This window comes from Myxocyprinus asiaticus, chromosome 13 (genome assembly GCF_019703515.2).
Source record: "Myxocyprinus asiaticus isolate MX2 ecotype Aquarium Trade chromosome 13, UBuf_Myxa_2, whole genome shotgun sequence".
Taxonomy (NCBI): Eukaryota; Metazoa; Chordata; class Actinopteri; order Cypriniformes; family Catostomidae; genus Myxocyprinus; species Myxocyprinus asiaticus.
In genome coordinates this window covers 30,288,109-30,308,249 of record NC_059356.1, presented here as the reverse complement: position 1 = coordinate 30,308,249, position 20,141 = coordinate 30,288,109, and the positions used below count along the sequence as shown (strand labels likewise).

The 20,141-nt window shown below is 41.2% G+C and overlaps 1 protein-coding gene across 1 annotated transcript in view; it reads right to left on the bottom strand.

The window, feature by feature from the left end:
• Nucleotides 1-20,141, bottom strand: part of LOC127450761 (SH3 and multiple ankyrin repeat domains protein 1-like) — a 117,583-nt gene that overhangs the window by 36,502 nt on the left and 60,940 nt on the right. Inside the window, exons 4-15 of the mRNA XM_051715100.1 lie at nucleotides 18,517-18,588; nucleotides 17,992-18,100; nucleotides 15,587-15,741; nucleotides 15,296-15,463; nucleotides 14,240-14,356; nucleotides 13,568-13,645; nucleotides 12,724-12,790; nucleotides 12,374-12,543; nucleotides 11,855-11,979; nucleotides 5,311-5,459; nucleotides 4,386-4,499; nucleotides 3,936-4,011 (exon numbers count right to left, since the gene is read on the bottom strand). Coding sequence (XP_051571060.1) covers nucleotides 3,936-4,011; nucleotides 4,386-4,499; nucleotides 5,311-5,459; nucleotides 11,855-11,979; nucleotides 12,374-12,543; nucleotides 12,724-12,790; nucleotides 13,568-13,645; nucleotides 14,240-14,356; nucleotides 15,296-15,463; nucleotides 15,587-15,741; nucleotides 17,992-18,100; nucleotides 18,517-18,588 — 1,400 coding nt within the window. The remainder of the gene's footprint in view (nucleotides 1-3,935; nucleotides 4,012-4,385; nucleotides 4,500-5,310; nucleotides 5,460-11,854; nucleotides 11,980-12,373; nucleotides 12,544-12,723; nucleotides 12,791-13,567; nucleotides 13,646-14,239; nucleotides 14,357-15,295; nucleotides 15,464-15,586; nucleotides 15,742-17,991; nucleotides 18,101-18,516; nucleotides 18,589-20,141) is intronic.

Here is a 20,141-nt window from a genome sequence, read left to right as displayed (position 1 = left end):
GTTCCTTCATCATCTGACCTCCAGATGGAGTCACTACAGGGGTGGGAGGGTGATGGAGAGAAAATTAAAGAGTGCAGGGGCAAGTAAAATGGGAAGAATTAAAAGAGAGAGGGAGCACAAGGGAAAGCGAGAGCAGGATGAGGGGGTTATAAAGCCAAAAATAGAGAAGTGAAAAAAGAGAAACTGAAAACATAGTACAGAGCGTCAGTGTGTTTGTGTGTGTGTGTGTGTGTGCATGTGTGTTTGTGCACGTGTTTGTGTGTGTGTGTGTGTGTGTGTGTGTGTGTATGAATGAAAATGAGTGTGACCAGTGAGATTCTGTGTATAAATAATAAATGTGATTTATAATGTGTGCATTTGTATGTAAATTATGTGCTAAGCTTGTATTGTAGGCTGCTGAGATAAGGTGAGTGTGATCTCCATCCGTAACTGGGACAGAATGACATCACCTGACTCAGCTTTTACATGTTTACTGTGAGGTGCTAATGAAAAGAATTCAGCAGTGTTAATTTACCAGCGCACGACTCACAGACAGTTAGACAGAGACAAAGAGAGGGAGAGAGAGAGAGAGAGAGGGAGAGAGAGAGAGAGAGAGAGAGAGAGAGAGAGAGAGAGAGAGAGAGAGAGAGGGAGAGAGAGAGGCAGAGAGAGAGACGAGAAGAGTCTCAGAGTTTCTTAGAAATCAAAATATGGCCACCAAAAAACTGAGTAAATGAAAGTTTGGGAGAAGCATGTTCATCTAATCCTGTCAACAACAATGAAAGGATATGTAAATAGCTGCTTACCTCACTCTTGTGAAACATTCTTCTGGCATCCCTCCACCACACTCTATTTCTATTCACTTCTATTATGTAATGAATATTATATATTCTTGATTAATAAAGTAGTTCAAGGAGAATGTAGAGCTTGAGTCAGGTCTCGTAAATGAAGCCAAATATGTTTAATTTAGCTCAGTCAACGATTTTTTTGAGCATGATACATGTAGATCTTTTGTGACAACATGCACCAAAAGTGGGGCATATTATAGGCTTTTCAGCTGAATTTCAAAATTAAAATAATGAGGCACAAAACAATTCTTTAAACAACAAAAATGGACAAAAATATAAAAAAAATTGCTTTGGCCTACAAAATATAATATATGAATAAAGTGCATACATTAATGACATTGAAAACACATGGGACAACATGCCCCAATACAATTTTGACAACATGTCAAGACCTGACTTTCATGAAGAATACCTTTATCCTGAAAACACAGTTAAGCCAGTCTAAAAAAAACTGTCTACCTTCATGTACACCAATGAGATTTCATTGTGTTTGCTTGTTTATCGCAAAAAAAAAAAAAAAATGATAGTGAAAATGTGTGAGGGTTTTTAACTAGGTGTTTGAAGCCAACATACAAAACCTTTGCTAGAGAAAACACACATTTGCGCAGTTGGACTTCTGACTACAAATCTCACTGTTACTGAGATGCTGACTTTGTGTCAACTTCCCTGTGACAACTAGCCCCGATCTCCCCTATACGTATAAGGGAAAATCTATATTTTATGTAATGTAACTAGTCACCATTTGTGACAAATTTTTAAAAATACAAATATTCTATTCTATTCTTTTCCAAAATGTTGTTTAAAACAGTTTTAGATTAAATATAGCACGTCACACTGCAGGACACTGCTAATAATGTATAAAATTTTACTATCATCCTGTATATAATGTATATCATTGAAGTCACATTCTCAAAATTCTGGAATAAATGTAGACAGACTCACATCTCACAATTTCCAACAGAAACTTCACATGCACAACCAAACATTCAAATGCATGAATCACACACTTGCATCTCCATAAACATTTCCATCAGTCTATTACTCACTCACACTCACAGCATTGAAAAAAGAAGCGCTGAGACTTCCTTAGCCTTAGGTTAGGCGAACCAAGAGAAAACAATCCTGTGAGTCAATGAATATCAGTCCAACCCATGAGAACTGTGAGTGAACACGAGAAGATTTTGGATTGCTGAACAACTGAATGTAAGAATCTCTGAGGCTTCCGGCAGACATGTGAAAAGAATCCATAGAACATCTGCTCTGTCCAGCACTAAAAGCCTCCATCATCACTCATCAGAAAATAAACCAAGACAAAAGCCCTATTCAGACGGGACTAGTTTTCTCAGAGGAGGTTAGAAAAAAATGTTTCATGGATGAACTTTGTGATTTTAAACACCATCCCATTCAAACACATTTGTGTTTTTCCTCACACAACATCTTTAAAAGTCATTGCCTATTAGATTAAATTACCTACTGTTTTTGTCTAACTCTGGTATCCTTTGAAAAATCTAATCCCTTCCAGATAAACATGTTTGTGATTGTGGTATATTATTTTTTCAAAATATTTTCTTCATTTTTTTACCTCTAAAATTACCTTTAAATGCAGTCACTGAAGCTAAATTTGTTTTTGCGCTGACTTGTGCACATTCATTATAAATTTAGACCTTTTTGTCAACTTTCTGGGTAAAACAGTTGGTAGTTCACATACTGCCTCGTGGCATCCCATCCAATGTAAAAGGTGAATTCAATTAGTACAGAGTCTAGAGAGTCTAATCATGGTCTGCTCAGAACAGCCACTGTAGTAGCAGAGTCAAGTATGATCCTCACCACAAAATAATAATTATATTAAACAATTAACAGGAGGCATTAGGATAAGCTTTCAAATATTTTTGCTGCAGGACTAACATTAACTAACAAATAACAAACTTGATCATCAGCCATCTGTTAGTTATTTTTATTGACTTGCGCGTTCCTGTGTGGCCGTGCCGGTAAAAAGATTTTTTGCGTTTTTTTATCACAGGTTAGGGTTAAAATTTTGTGAATCTGAACTGTCTGTGAGCCCATGGCTTTAATTATCATTGTTTCTCAATTTCTCCATGTGTCTGAAGATGCTGGCCATGTAAGAAGATACCAGAAAAAAGTAGTGCTTCACAACTTCAGATAACGCTGGCTGTTGCGTATGGACGGATGCATGTTTTCCCTCAAGCATTAAATGCAATTAAGTGTCTTTTTACCCATGTAAAATAGAAAGAAACCAGCATGTTTTCTTTTAATAAGGGAAATTAGCACACAAGTATGTAATTTTGTGATTTGAACTGAGTGAAAGGGAGAAGTTATGTTTTTAAGTGTTGTTCTGACACTGCAGCCTCTCGTTTCGGAACATATTTTTGGAAGAGGCATAAAAAAAAATACACAATGTGAACGGATCAATGTGATATGATTACAGGCTCACAAATGTCACCAGTTGTGTTATATTTAGGTAGGTATTCCAGGTATTCCACTTAATTCCTTTTAGTAATCCCAGATAGGATACAGCATATGTTCATGTTTAATATTTCTTGATAATTTATCAGCACAGCTATACATTTTCTGATGGGTTATCTAAGTGTGACATCAGTGTGTAAATGTAGTGAGTTTGCACGCATCTCTGGGATATCTCCAGACATCCCTTATCCCATGCGAATGGAAAGAAAACATTACAGACATTCACAGAAATTATTCATCTACAGTCAGACATAAGTCTTGTATATTTTAATGGGCTTCGTGGTACACACATACAGAGGCATGACCTTCCATAATTCCCACATCCTGATGATAACCAGTCCTATTGTAGGAATTACTACAGAGATCCCAAACCAGTTCAATTCAGTACATTAAATAACAGAAATCCGCTATTAATAATTGTAACTCAAACTTCGTTTAGAAAACTAATCAAACTAAATTTGATGGTTGAAAAGCAGGATGGTAGGTCACTAGTATATGTTGTGCTTTGGATACTGGAAAAAAGCCAATGTGCAATTGTGTGTGTGTGTGTGTGTGTGTGTATGTGTGTAAGAGTAGCTAAACATATCAGCAATGCTTGTACATAAATCGTAGAAGTGGTCTTACCTGGGCGCGTCAAAGCTGTCGTAGGATCCAACGGTGTAATGCCGGAACAGTCGTTTGGCTCTCTCGCTGCGGCTCTCTGAAACACCCACACAATCGCATCCACATCATCATTGTGTGTGTGAGAGTATGTAGCTCCAGCATGACAAGCAAATACACATCTGACTTGAAGTTTCCCGCTATGACAGAGTGCGGTGGCCCAAACAGCAGTGAGTTTAACCAGCGTGAAATGACACAATCAGTCTCCCTCACACTCCAGTACTGCTGTAAACTATTAATAGTCCTCATAGCTGTTCTCCCTCACTGCATCTGACATCACAACATCACAGAGGAGCTGTGTCAGTCCGACTGTCCTACAACTACAGTTGGGACTTATCAAAACGACAGCTCAGAGTATAGAGCGGACTTCTTCGACATTGATAGCTGTAATGTGTGTGTGTGTTTGAGTCTCACCTGAACGACTGTCCAGGCTGCGGAGTGCCACCTCCTCCACACAATCAGAGGGGAACCAGCCAGTGCGCCCTCGAACCGTCCCCTCCCAATAGCCCCCTTCTCCCACACTCAGTACTGAGACAAACAACACAGGGGGAGAGAGAAGTGTGTGTGCGTGAGCAGTAAACAACAGTTACAAACAGTTTACTTGCACAAATACACACAAACACACACAACAACACAAAAACTCCCACACAGAGACAATGAAGCACAAACTGCATACAAGTCACTGTCCCTTAATTGTTTACTGATGTATGGCAGCACATTCAAGCTATAGGGTTCCCACACAGTTTAACCAATTTCCATTACTTTCATTTTGATTCAGACTGATTCACTAATGAATCATTCAGTCTGATTTAAGAACTGTTTTGATCAATTCATGGAAAAAAAATTAATCAAAAGAACAATACGCTCACAAATAAACATCACTATTTTTACTCTATACAAGCTCTACACAAGAGCAATATCTAGCTAATGACTATTAAAATGTATATTCACTATATACTGTACATTTCCAAGACTTTTCCATGATTTTTAAGATTTAGAAACTCCCTGATATTTCCAGGTTTTCCATGACTGTGGGAACCCTGAAGCAGTGACAGATCTAAATATCCACTCTTTCAAGTCATACACACACACACACACACACACACACACTCACATGCAGGGTGATACTGCTTGCAAACAGACATATACTGACATACCAACACATATCACCAGAATACATACACAGACAACGTTTATCCACACCTGTGAAAAACATACAGAAATAAATGCACATTTAATGGCTCTATGCCAGCCTGAATGACAGCTGACAGACATACAGTACACACACATCACGCAGAATGCTGTTCTTCTACACACCAAACAATAGAAACACACATACCTTTGACTTTGTCTCCCTTGTTAAAACTGATCTCACGGTCTCCCTGGGCCGAGTGCGAGCGAGTGGCCACAAACACGCGCCCGGGTACGGCACTGTAGAGACGCCGACGCTGCCCGCTCACTGTGCCCTGACTACTGATGGAGCCCGCCCTGTACAAAGACACATGTCAGAAAACAGGGTTAACATTCATTTATGCACATCTGTTACCAGCTTGGTTCATTCATTAGGTGTACATCAACACAGGATTTTAATATTAATAACTATGTAACACAATTTTTGTTATAGTAAGTGTTATTTCCTTATTGCTTATGCCTGAAAAGTATACAAAATGGCTATTATTCCCCATAAATGTTGCTTTTGTGACCAGGACAGTGATATTTTGAAATGTACCTATTTCCAATGAGAAAATGGGCAATTTTGTGTCTTTTTGTTCACATAAAGTCAGAAAAAAACAACATATGAATCCAAAATCCTTCTTTATCTGTGATCCGACGAAGATACCAGCTTTGACCTGGCCTCAGACAGCTTAGGGAAGAAGTCTTGAAGGTACTTGAAGGCTGCCGACTCCTTATCTAGAGCTCTGACAAATTGTTTCATAAGGCCCAATTTGATGTGCAGTGGTGGTGGCATCAGCATCTTCCGGGGGTCCACCAGTGGCTCCCACTTGACGTTGTTCCTCCCCACAGAGAACTCGGTCCGCTGTGGCCAGTCCCGCCTGTGGTAGTGCACCTTGGTGTCCCTGCTGTCCCAAAGGAAAGATAGAGGGAAACTTGGTAAAACCACCTTGGAGACCCATCAGGAATGCTTCCATTTTGAAGTCTTCAATGACCTCCCAGCCATACTCATCATATTTCAAGGCATCCAGCTAGGTCTTGATGCTGTTGTAATCCTCTCTGAGGTGCACCGAGTGAGCCAGTGGAAGAGACGGGTACTTGTTACCATTATGGACCAGCACGGCTTTGAATATTACTTTAGTATAAATACATGTTAATTTGGATTCATATGTTGATTTTATGTGAACGAAAAGACACAAGTTCACCCGTTTTCTCATTGGAAATAGGTACATTTCAAAATATCACTGTCCTGGTCACAAAAGCAACGGGGAATAATAGCCATTTTCTATACTTTTGAGGCATAAGCAATTGGGAAATAACACTTACTACCCAGAAAGAAAAAAAAATTGTTACACAGTGAATGATAATTCAATTGTCATATAATTATTCAGTTATTCCTTATATTACAAACAGCACAGGTCATTGTTTTACTCGAAGCATCACATAAAAGATAAACCAGCCTCTGTCTATAAGTGAAACTGCTCCAGTCACAATAACGTATAGACACACTGGGCCTCATTCATGAAATATGAGCAGAACGCATTTCTGTGTAAACCATTCTTGAGTGAATTTATGTGTTAAATTCATTCTGACAATTTAGGTAGGAATAGTTTTACGAATGACATTCACATAAATTCTTTCTGCTTGTGTTCCATAAATGAGGTTGTAATAAGGTTCGTTGGTGGAGGAGGGAAAGGAGGAAGCGGGAGGCGACAATGTCACACTTGACATTGCAGGTTGCACGGACACATACACACACATGCAGGCTCAGCTCTCTCTCCCTCTCTGGGGTTTTGGGAAGCCTTTTATCTCCCAGCCTCTCACTGTGAACATAGAAATCACAATTAGCAGCAATTCATCTCAGGTGAAAACCCTTACCGCTTTCTCTCTCCCCAGATGAACGCTCAGCCACGCCCTCGCCTCCACATACCCCCACCGCCCGACTCAGGTCGGGGGAACAGCCCGGCCTGCCCACTCCCCCCCCCCCCTTTTCTAGAGAGGAAGTCCACAACAGCCATCTGCGCCCCCGGCCTGTGGACCACCTCGAACTTAAACGGCTGGAGTGCCAGATACCAACGGGTGATCCGGGTGTTGGCCTCCTTCATGCGGTGGAGCCACTGGAGTGGGGCATGGTCCGAACAGAGAGTGAATGCCCGTCCCAGCAAATAGTAGCGGAGAGTGAGGACCGCCCACTTGATGGCCAAGCACACCTTCTCTATGGTGTTGTAATTCGTCTCTCTCATAGAGAGCTTCCGACTAATATACAGCACCGGGCGCTCCTCCCCCTCCACCACCTGGGACAGTACAGCACCTAGCCCCCTGTCCGATGCGTCCGTCTGCAAAACAAAAGGGAGAGAGAAGTTAGGGGAATGCAGAAGCGGCCCGCCACAAAGTGCAGCTTTTACCTGCGTGAAAGCTTGTTGGCACAGCTCCGTCCACTGGACCGGGTCTGGAGCACCCTTTTTGGTGAGATCAGTCAGCGGGCTGGTGACGTCTGAATAATTAGGTACAAACCTTCGATAATAGCCAGCCAGCCCCAGGAACTGTCTCACCTCCTTTTTGGTCTTGGGTCTTGGGCATGTCGCAATCGCTGCGTTTTATAAATTTGAGCCGCACTTACCCATGACCCAAGTGGAAACCCAGATACCGTACCTCCACCCGTCCAATTGCGCACTTCTTCGGGTTTGCCGGAAGCCCCGCTCGCCGCAGCGACCTCAGAACTGCCCTCAGATGTTGCATGTGCCGCTGCAAAACACCACTAAAGATAATGATATCATCCAAGTAGGCAGCAGCTTACGCAGCGTATGGTCTGAGGATCCTATCCATTAGATGCTGAAACGTCTCCGGGGCCCCAAACAAACCGAACGGAAGGGTCACATATTGGTTTATCCCAAACAGTGTGGAGGCCGTTTTTTCACAGGATATTGGTGTCAAGGGGATCTGCCAATATCCCATTTTCAAATCTAGTGTTGAATAAAAGCGAGCCACGCTCAACCAATCGAGCAGTTCAGAGGTTTGAGCCACTTATCCCAGTTCCGAGCATTTTCTGAATCGATTTAATACCCAATAATTCGTACAGCTTGCATAGTGTGCGTGACATAAAAGCCGTGCCCTGATCAGTGAGGATTTCTTTCAGAATACCCACTCAGGAGATAATTTTGAAGAGTGCCTCCACAACACTACGTGCTGAGATGTTGCGCAGCGTCACTGCTTCCGGATATCACGTCGCGTAATCCACTAGGGCTAACACAAAGTGATGTCCGCATGCTCTCCTTTCTAATGGCCCAACGAGGTCCATGCCAATTTGCTCAAAAGGAACCTCAATCAACAGAAGAGGGCACAACGGCACTTTTGGAATGGCCGGCGGATTCACCAGCTGACATTCCCAGCATGCTGCACACCACCGGCGAACACCCCCGTAAATGCCCAGCCAATAAAAACGGGCCATGAGACGGCTTAGTGTTTTAACCTGCCATCGGATTATGATGAGCCACCTGGAATAACATTCCCTGATGGCTCTTTGGTACCGACAACTGGGTTGTATTTTCTTGCATACAAGTGTCCTGTGTCACTCTATATAACCGATCTTTTATAATTGAAAAGTATGGATATGAGACTGCGATGCCCGGTTGGAGCCATTGACAATCAATCACAATCACTTGGTCAAAGGCGTGTTGCAGGGTTTTGTCTCGCAGCTGCTCTAGCAGGAAATCCCCTGCTGGGAATTCCCTAAGGGCAGGGGAGGATGACACCTCCTTTTCCCCAGCGTCAGTCTGACGTGGATAAATATTATGCTTTTGTCCCCTGAATATTATGGTGACGGTCACTACAGGATCATCATGAATATCCCCGTGCACACACCTCACCTATACCCTATTACTTGAATCCAATGCCCCGTTTTGAACCAAGCATTGATCAGTGGAGGTTTGATTACAACCAGAATCCACCAAGGCTTGGTATGTACCCTCCTCAATACTCAAGGGTATTTGGTACATCCCTGCTCAATCGGAGGTGGTCTGTGGGGTGTCGTGGACCCGGATCAAGGCCCCCACCTCCATTACCGGGCACTGCTCCTTCACCTGGGATGAAAAGTGGAGAGAGACAGGGTTAGGTGGAGCAGTAGACCCCCAAACCTCAGAGGCCGGTCTTGGGGGAATGTTTCCCCATTTCCGGGGAAACAAACAGGACGGAAGAAAGGAGGGGTTGTAGAGAGACCTGCGGAGGTGACATTAGTGGAAGGAAAGGCAGGGGGCGCACCTATGCCTGGATATGCTGCCAGATGGTCCTCCGCGAGCTGGACCATTTCATCCAGTGATGCCGGCGGGTGGCACTGGACCCACTTGGCTGTCCCCTTTGGCAACCAGGAGACTAACTGCTCCCCAGCACCACCAAGTTGATGACATCATCGGCGTCACTGCCCTCCTTGGCCAGCACCCACTGGCGGCAGGCATCGCGAAGCTACTGTGCGAAGGCAAATGGGTGGCCGACCTCACTCATTGTTAAGGAGTGGAAACGCTGGCAATGTTCTTCCTGGCAACAGCCGACCCGTTGTAGGATGGTCTTCTTCAGCACTGTGTAATCCAGAAGGTTGGCGACCGGAAGCTGTTGCGCCACAATCTGGGCTTCCCCAGTCAGCAGTGGTAGCAGATGCACTGCCCACTGGCACTGTGGCCTCTTCAGCACTTCAGCGGTATGCTCGAAGAGCTCCAGATATGCTTCTGGTCATCTTGGGGGCCCATCTTGGTAAGCAACACATGGGAGTGCACTGCTGCCGGAGTCACAGCGGCCGCCCCCTCCTGGGAAATCAAGCTCCGCAGTACCCGCCAATCTTCTTCCCGGGTCCGAAGGAGAACCTGCTGCTGCTCATTTCAGAGTTCAATGAGGGCCTGGTGTTGGCCTTGGTGGATGCTGGCAAGGAACCGGAAGACTTCTTCCAGTGACGATGAATCCATGACAGCGTATCTTCTTCCTCTGAATCCTGGGTTTCGGCACCAGTGTAATAAGGTTCTTTCATGGAGGAGGGAAAGGAGAAAATGGGAGGCGATGGATATTATTCTGTTTTATAATAGAAAATGTCACACTTGACACTGCGAGTTGCACGGACACATACACACACATGCAGGCTCGTCTCTCTCTCTCCCTCTCTGGGGTTTTGGGCAGCCTTTTATCTCCCTGCCTCTCACTGTGAACATAGAAATCACAATTAGCAGCAATTTATCTCAGGTGAAAACCCTTACCGCTTCCTCTCTCCCCAGACGAATGCTCTGCCACGCCCTCACCTCCTCAGAGGTCTATTTTCTTCTTCATATTTTCGTTTTTATGGATTAATGCAAGGAATATTCCACATAAGTATGGAAGATGGATCCCTCGCAATTGGTAGATATAAAGTCATGAGACGGCTTAGTGTTTTCCCCTGTCCCAAGTGACCTGACATCGGATTATGATGAGCCGCCTGGAATAACATTCCCTGACGGCTCTTTGGTATAAAGTCATACTTGCATGACATAAACTCGCAACTGCATGATAAAATCTTGGTATTGCGATTTTATTTCTTGTAATTTCAACTTTATAACTCGCAATTGCGTGATAAAAACTCACAATTGCGACTTTATTTCTCTCAATTTCGACGTTATAACTCGCAATTGCAAGATATAAAGTCGCAACTGCGAGATATAAAGTCGCAATTGTGAGTTTTATCACACAATTGCGAGTTTATATCACGTAATTGCGACTTTATTTTTGCATTTGCAGTGGCATTTCTCGGCATTGTGTAAATATATCATTAGCACAATGAAGTTAAAGAGTATATAACCATACTATATGGGCATAACACATTTAACTTTAACACATTAACAGTCAACATTTGTTGTAACTACAGAATAAAGCCAGCAAACGCTCGGATGTGCTTTCATTGCCGTATGTCGTATGTAGATGGTCCCTTACATACAACAGGATATGAAAGCGCATCTGAGCACTTGCTGGCTTTATTCTGTAGTTACAACAAACATTGACTGTTAAGTTAAACGTGCTATGCCCGTATAGTATATACTCTTAACTTAATTGTGCTAATGATACAGTATATTTGTAAGATTGTCGCAGCGAGAGAACACGACACAATGATGAGAAATGCCACTGCAAATGCAAAAATAAAGTGATATAAACTCGCAATTGTGTGATAAAAACTCACAATTGTGACTATATATTTCGCAATTGTGAATTATAAAGTCGAAATTGAGAGAAATAAAGTCGCAATTCCAAGTTTATTTCACGCAATTGTGACTTTATATCTCGCAATTCCGTGTTTAGAAATAGTAAGAGAGAGAGAGAGAGAAAGAGAGAGAGAGAGAGAGAGAATGCAAAGAAAGACAGAGCGAGAGACAAAAGTCAGAATTATCTCTTATTTTATTTTATTTTTTTACGTGGTAGGATCCGTGTTCCATATTTGTGTACTTTAGGCATCCTGGAAAACCTCTGATGGTAACTTTTGCACTGAGATAAAAGTTAAGTCGCAAAAGATGTTTTCTTTGGTAGATAGTTCACTCACTTATATCACTTGTACATTTGTACAATTTAATTTAAATTACGTATTATGTTTCAGTTCCAAATAAAGGTACCAACCAACTGGCAGTTTGCTTCCTGAGTGTTCATTGTGGAACCTGGCTATAACCTTATAATTTCTATTATTTTTTCTTTCTATCTCTCTCGCTCACCCTTGTCTTCCACGTGTTTGCCGGCTCCGATCATCTTTGTCTCCAGTTCTGCCACGGGATGGGGAACGGGTTCGGGCTCCACGGGGACTGCTGGAACTACGCAGGGTGCCGCCATGCTTCAGACCCTGACAGATAATGAGATAACAGTGCAATTGTATCAGAGGTCAACTGTAAAATGCGAATTTTATTCGATCACAAACAAGCTTGAGTGATGACACTTTTTCAGCACATGCTCAATAGAGTTCTCTCTATCTGCCCGACAAAAGAAGTGTGATCAAATAACTAAAATTAAGAAATGTGCAAAAAACCAAGACATTTTTGTGAAAGTGCCCAATATTTTTCTTCTGCAGTCTAAATGTATGATGCCTTTGAATCTACATTTGTATCTATTTAATTTCTAGGTTGTTGGTTAAAAGTATCATGAATGGCAGATGCTACTATAACACTGTTGCTAGTAGCTACCAAAAAAATTGTAATATTGGCTGTGAGTTCACACACATTAGCACATTCAAAGATTACCTGTACAGAGACAATGTTTGATCCAGCAGCATTGGGAAAGGCAATCCAATCAGGCACATTCATGCTATTGTCACTGTTGGCCCTCAGGAAGGGGTGAGGATGGGGCAATCCAAGAGTACGTGCACTTTCTCTTCTCTGGGGGGCATACTTCGGAGACTCCAAAAAGGGGACTGACATCAAATCAAGACAGAAATAGTAAGAAAGAAAGAGAATGCAAAGAAAGACACAGAAAGAGACAAAATTATTATGCTCCAAATGTCCCACAGTTTGAAAAGCAAGTATCTCACACAGAACAAAAATATTGCCACAACCTAAATAAATCTCTGCTGCTCATCAGGAGTGTTCCTTACCTATGTCTGATTCTCGATGGTTCTTAATAATTTCTCCCAGCTCAAAATGGCCAGACATCACAGCCACCTAGAAAATTGTGCACAATAGTTTAAAATTTACATCTCTAAAGTGATGCAGAGTGACGCATAGCTTGGGAATAAGACAAAATCAAACACACACACACAAATACCATTCCATTCATATTATACACAAACATATACATGCTCACACTGTCACAGCTGGCTGTGTGGAAATGGCGGAGGTTAAATAAAACTCTTTCAGCTCACTGCAGCCTCACTCATAATGGGACACTTCTAGGACTCATAATGCATACCAAAACACTTCTCTTCAATAACACACTACCAACTACAGAAACAGCCTGAAACGAAACACCATACTTAAAAGTGAAGTATATAATCTCTGCACCACTAGCGCCACTAACTGGAATTGCAAAAATAATGACCGTTTTCTAACTGGTTTCTCGAACACTACCCCCCGCTTCCATTGGTCGAAAAACAAATAGTCCTGGCCCAAGCTTATGCCATTGGTGGAGCCAGTGGTGCTGTGTGAGGTTGGTTGGGATGTTCTGATAGCGCCAAGTAGCCACGGTGTTTACACTTTTCAGGGAAATCAACCTACGAATGGCTTACTTGAAATTGTCTCTGCATAATAAACTGGGATAGGAGAAAGAATTTTAACATCCAAAAAAGAACACAGTTCATCTTTAAGTGAACTACCTATAGAAGGCTGGCAAAGCATTTGTGGGAGCTTGGTTATCTTTCATTACTTCGTTTAACCTGTTAATCATATCCAGAATGCGAACAAACACAAATAACAGTCTGGAGGCAAGAATGTCATAATTACCTGGAAGGGGGTCTGCCCACTGTTATTCTTTGTGTCCTTATTAGCTCCTCGGTACAGCAGAATGCGTGCACAGCTCTCCTAAATGACGGAATTAGACAATAACGGCCTCAAAACATCTGATGCTGGCAATAAAATGTAACAAGTATCATTCATAAAAACTTTAGCACCTCAGTGAATCCACCACACGTACAGAACACTGTCCCATGTCCTTTTTAAAGCATTAGGGGCACAAATCCTTTGGTTTTAGTTGTGAGATCACAACTAGAGTATTAGATATACTAAGTAAACAAATATCTAACATAAAATTAATATAGCATTAAAAGTAGCTAGTTTTAAACACAACAAATGTCTGTAAATGTATTTGTATTGTTGACATAATTTGTCAAGCTCAACCATTTAACCCTGTCCAAGTCACTGAACAAAACAAAATATCAAACAAACATTTTTATTTCATTTATGGGAAATACATGTCCATCAAATTAATAAAACTTTTATAAACCAACATTTGAACCTAAACAAGTTAGCCCCGAATGAGTGATAGGTCAATTTATGCTAAATGTGCAGCCTAGATACTGTACTTGTAATCCTGTTATCCATTCTGGTGTAGAAAGAGGTTAGAAGAATTTCATTTGTTATTGCATGTGTTTTGTATCTGAACCGCCAGCTATATACCTTGTTATATAAAGCACATATGTGCAGGGCAGTGTTTCCTGAGGCATTCTGCGATGAAGAGTCCGCACCATAAAAAAGCAGGTGCTCTAAGTGTTGTGAGTTGCCATTTTGACAGGCCTGGAAATAGAAGAAGAGAAAATGGAGAAGGAACAGAGGAAGAGAGAATAAAGAGATGTGGAAGGGTAGAGGCAGAAATAGTTGTTTGATAGGAGGGGAAAGAGGGAGAGGAGAATAGATTTTATACATTGTCAGAACAGACACCATAGCTAATTAACACCAGAGAACATGTGAGTGAGAGGGAGGGTACGAAAAAAATCTAAATAGATATGGAAGTGCACACATACAGAGAAAAAGCGACAGAGGAAGAGAAGGATAGATGGTGATAGAAAGACACAATAAAGTTATAGATTAATTAGAAGAGAGGTATTGATACATACTGAAAACTAACACACAGACCAACTGCAATGAAGATTTAGGGAGGACAGGTGTTTCCCCATCAGCCCTGAGACTGTGGGGGGATTGTAAGAATGACGTTTCATGAAATGAGAGACAGAGGGTTAAGCAGAGATAGAGAAAGTGTGACTGAATGAGTGATTTACAGTGAGACAGAGATACAGTATGTTTAAATAAACACACAAATATTAAGGCAGTTGATGCATAACATGTCCACTGACATTTTTTAATCAACATCAAGATTGTAGGTTACAATTTATAAGAATGTATAAAAGAAAGTGTATATTTCAGGTGCTGTGATTTTAGGTAAGTTCATTTTAAATGGTCCTAGGGTTAGAAAAATGAATTTTTAAAAGTACAAGTATTTCATGTTGTTTCTCTCACTAATATGAGGTCATAAAAGCTGCATGCACAATAATTATAAAAGTAGTAGCAAATTGTGGTTTTCAATCATTTTAGATGGAGTATAGCATGCCATGTCACAGGGCATCTCAACTTTTCAAAAGTATTTTATGCCTACCATTAATCTCCGGATTTTGCATGTGTTTGCTGTATATGACATGCAAATTCACCCACACCCTTTCTCTCCTCATCTCTTTGTACCTGATGGGTCTCATCCCAGCCATTCTCATCACGGAGCCCCAGCGTGGCTCTGTGGTACAGGAGGGTTTCACAGCAGGAGGTGTCACCCCCTATCAGCACAGTGTGGTAAAGTGGTGTCAGCCCACGGCTGTCCTTATAATCAGGAGACGCCCCTAAAGACAAAAGCGTCTATAAAGGAGAAAAAGAGAAGCTCTGATTCAAATGAGCACAATTTCATTTCCATTATAGGTTTTGGAATTTGTTACCATAATGGTCACAGAAGCAGAGGTTTTGTGTATGTTTGCATGTTACCAGTAGGGCTGTGTGTCCGTGTGCTCTGACGGCCTTGTGGAGAGGGGTCAAGCCATCCTTTGCCCTGAAGTCAATGTGAGCTCCCCCCATCACCAGAACCCTGATGTTCTCCCCACCGCCCGGCTCCGTCTGTACTGCCAGAGTGAGTGGGGTCTCTGCCACATATACACACACAAAGATTAATTAATGTGTCTAACAGACATACTTTATTCATTATACTACATATAGAGCATTAAATAAATAATAAAACAATTTTGAACATGTTTGGAACATTTCATCAAATATTATGAATATTTCTTACTACTGAATGAAGTAAACACAGGTAAACTGCATGGTAGTATGCAGGGTTTAACACACACCAAATACCAAAAATATCTGAAATAAAAATATTTGGTGATTAAATAAAAGGAATTACTCAAAAGATGTGCCGCATGTCTCACTTAATCAGAAATTGCGACATTACACTTTTTTTTACAAAATTGTTTTAACAACTAAAGAAAAGATCTGACACGACACATCTCGTAACGACATTTACCTGAGTGCTTACTATCACTACTTTTTTCTTTTTTTGGCCTAAGAACTCAATGTGGCAATATATAATCACTGAGCACTTTATTAGAAATACTATGGTCCTAATAAAGTGCCTGACGTGGTCTTCTACTGTTGTAGCCCATCCGCCTCAAGTTTGGACATGTTGTGCATTTTGAGATGCTATTCTGCTGACTACAATTGTACAGAGTGGTTATCTCAGTTTCCGTAGCCTTTCTGTCAGCTCAAACCAGTCTGGCGGCTCTGGCCATTCTCCGTTGATCTCTCTCATCAACAACGGGTTTCCGTCCGCAGAACTGTCGCTCACTTGATGTATTTTGTTGTTGTGCGGGAAAATCCCAGGAGATCAGCAGTTACAGAAATACTAAAACCAGCCCGTCTAGCACCAACAATCATGCCACAGTCGAAATCACTGAGATCACATTTTGTCCCTATTCTGATGGTTGATGTAAACATTAACTGAAGCTCCTGACCCGTATCTACATGATTTTATGCATTACACTGCTGCCACATGATTGGCTGATTAGATAATCGCATGAATAATTAGGTGTACAGGTCTTCCCAATAAAGTGCTGAGTGAGTGTATATGTGGAATATTTCTCACATTAAGCCACCAAAATGAGAATATGAGAAACAAAATGACGAGGACATCTTCACGTTTTTGTGACAGGTGCAGGTTCACCGTTTCTCAATTCAGCTTCCAGACCTGATCAGACTTTGTCCTTATTCAATGCTGCGCCATCTTTGATTTTTGACGGGAATGGTTGAAGGCTGTAAGGGTTAGACTTACAGTATATTCAATGGGCTTTACTGCAGTTTAACGTGTTTTTGAATTGTTCCATGGACAAAACATTGAAAAATATCTTTCCAAGAACATTCAATAGATAAAAAACTACAGACATCATGAGTTGTGGAAAATCAGATGTGACCTAGGAGCTTTATACAGCTTTGTTCCATTCGTGCCATTGAAGAGATGGTAAATCTATCCCTCATAGCCTCGTTTTAATTCCCATTAAATATCAAAGATGGCGCTACTGTGAATAAGTCTATTAGCAGGGTGTAGCAAAAAAAGTTATTTTGGACCTTGGTGGTTTTCAGTTTAGTTTCTTTGCGCTGCCCCCTAGCGGTTTCAAATGGAGCGATATTTCTCACTTCTCCGTTAGCAGGGTCTGCTGCTTTGAGAAGTGACTGTCAGCCTGGCAAGCACAACATCAGCTCTGTGACTACACAGACGACACAAACTGTGAACAACACTCAAAGTCGTCTCGCACGGCACATTCCACTCTAACAAACGCTAATAGTACTCCCCATTGTCATCTGGACAATAAAATGAGTTCTGACGGCATGTCTGGCCACATCTACAGCTTACATTAAATCTGAATGATAAAACTTAATATGCCATAAAAGATGCTGCCCAATTATGAATATGCAAATAGTTACAAATATATTAAAATTATTCAGTGGGTTTCCTCTGTTGACACCCATTGAACTGAACCACTGAGCTAATTATTTCATCTCACTACACAGGAAAGCTAAGAGCTCTTTGAGTTTTTTTTTTTTTGTTTGTTTGTTTGTTTGTTTGTTTAGGATGCAGCAAGCGAATCTAAATTTGACCTTACACATTTGTTGCATAATTTAAACCCTGGATGACTTTTGTTAGAAACTGCATTTTAGAAGATGCAAATGTCCATTCCTGTAAACATTCATTGAATATTCATACAGCCTTATCTCCATATGCATGTGGGATGTGTGTGTGGGTTCGTTTATGCTCTGCTGGCAGTTAATGATTATTCAGCTTACTAATGGGAAGTTGATTATCTCTCAGGAAGGGAACAATACAGTGCCTGACACCTCACCTCCTGTATCAGGGTCATGGTAGTTGGGGTCAAGCCCTTTATCCAGAAGTTTGGCTACCTTTTCTATGGCGCCAGCCTGGATGTAGTCCATGAACTTCTTTAGACTGGCCTGTAGGGGGAGACAAACACAAAACACGCCTCAGTTCTCGAGAATGATATAACTGCAGGCAGAGCTCCAAAAAACGGCGGGAGCTCCAACCCACCAGCAAATATACACCAGATCTACAGAGTCCCTAACCTAACCCTTTCCATAACCCTAACCGTTTATGGAAGTGTCACCCCCTTTTCTGAGCTGGCCAAACCGCCTTCTGGAGTAACCTAACTCCACTCTCTTTTGGAGATTCCGCCCCCATTTGGAGATCTCTGGGCTGCAGCAATACCTATTTGTAGTTCTTAACCAATGCCCTGAGGATAAGTGACTGCAGCATAGGCTTTCTATTCCATAAACATACACACCTTTGAATGATCACATTATATTTCTGTTTTCATCGGAAGAATGAAACGGTTTCTGTGTTGATTTCTTACCTTTGTGTGCAGTTTGGCCAGCTGTTTCTCATCAAGATTTGTCTGTTTGTAGACCCTGGTTTTGTAGCGGAACTGTGTAAAAAGAAAGCATTCAAAATCAGTGGAAGAAAGGGAAATAAGAGATGTCAAAGACTCATTTGAACTTAAAGAAACACTCTGGGTTATAAGCATCATATCAGATGGTCTAATGTCAGCATCTGTGGCATGCTATTGATTACCATAAACAGTAATGTTGACTCGTCCCTCAGTTCATTGAAACAAACAAAAACGTGTTAACAGTAATGCACTTACAATTGAAGTTTATGGGGCAACAGGAGAGATTAAAGAAGGATGTTTTTTCTTAATTAATTATTTTGTAAAAACATTAATTATTTGATCTGTAAAGTTGTCCAATATCTTCCTTTTGAGGTCTACTTTTCTAAGTGGATGAACCTCTGGTTATGACATTTACGGATAGTTACTTCAAGTCCCTTGGTGGTATCGTGTAGATATCATGTGAAAGTTACCGGATTGACTGGATTTACATAGTCATGATTTGTGTTAAAACATATGATATAAATTTAAACAGACAAGGTTGGTAAGTTATTCTATCACTCTAATCTAATGCTATGCTAATATTGTTTAATTGTGGCTATAATTTCAAAATGGTGAGTGGAATTGCCATTTTTAATGTTTATTTTAGTTCTGTAAAAAAAAAAAAATTTCAAACTATGGGATGAATCAAAATTATTTTGTGTTAAATCAACAGTATATCACAGATGCTGTCAGCTGAGATTGAGTTATATGTAGCAAGGAAGGAGCAATATGTAACATTGACATCAAGCATTTAACATGGGTACTGCAGTCCAAATTCAAAATATTGGAGAGAGTTGTCTCCTCCGCCCCCTCCTCCCCAGACTCGAAGCTAACGCGTGTTGCCAGGTTGAGGACACACAACAGGAACGAGCAAACTGACAATGGCAAGCGACGAGACTTACACTGTAAGCTGATCAGCTAATGTATATGTTTGCAATTATTTTATTGTATTTATAAACCAGCTCATGTGGACTTTTTATAACTCTGTCAATGTTAGCTAGATGTATTGCTGGCTTCCATGGCTGCAGCGTGCTGTGTTTGCCCACTAACTTGTTTCAATTCTGGCCTCCCGGGGTGTCTAAATACTATTGGGAAATTGGCAGTGGGCGGGATCACACGGGCCAAAACACAAACAGAAATTCCGGCCGGAACGGACATTTCAAAGTAGAATATACTGGCTGTAGCATTGTTTTAGGAGAAGCCAGTATTTCAACTTAGCATGCTTCCTAAATCTCTGATAACATATTATGATAATTTTATGCTTTAGTACAGTAAATATATTACATATTGCATCTTTAACCCTGAAAGTTCCTTCAATCTCTTTTCCGAAAGTCCTTCACATGTCATAACTGTCCACGAAAATCCAGGCAATTTCTTCCAAGCAATATCAACTTCAGAGGGAAAATGATCTTCTTGTGAATAAATTAATTACTTAAAGCTGACTGTTGCAGGCCAAGCATTGTTCACCTTATAATATTAATTGCCCTGTGCTTTACAAATTGCATCTCCCCTAAATAAACCATTTTAATTATTTTCTCTGTAAGACAAAT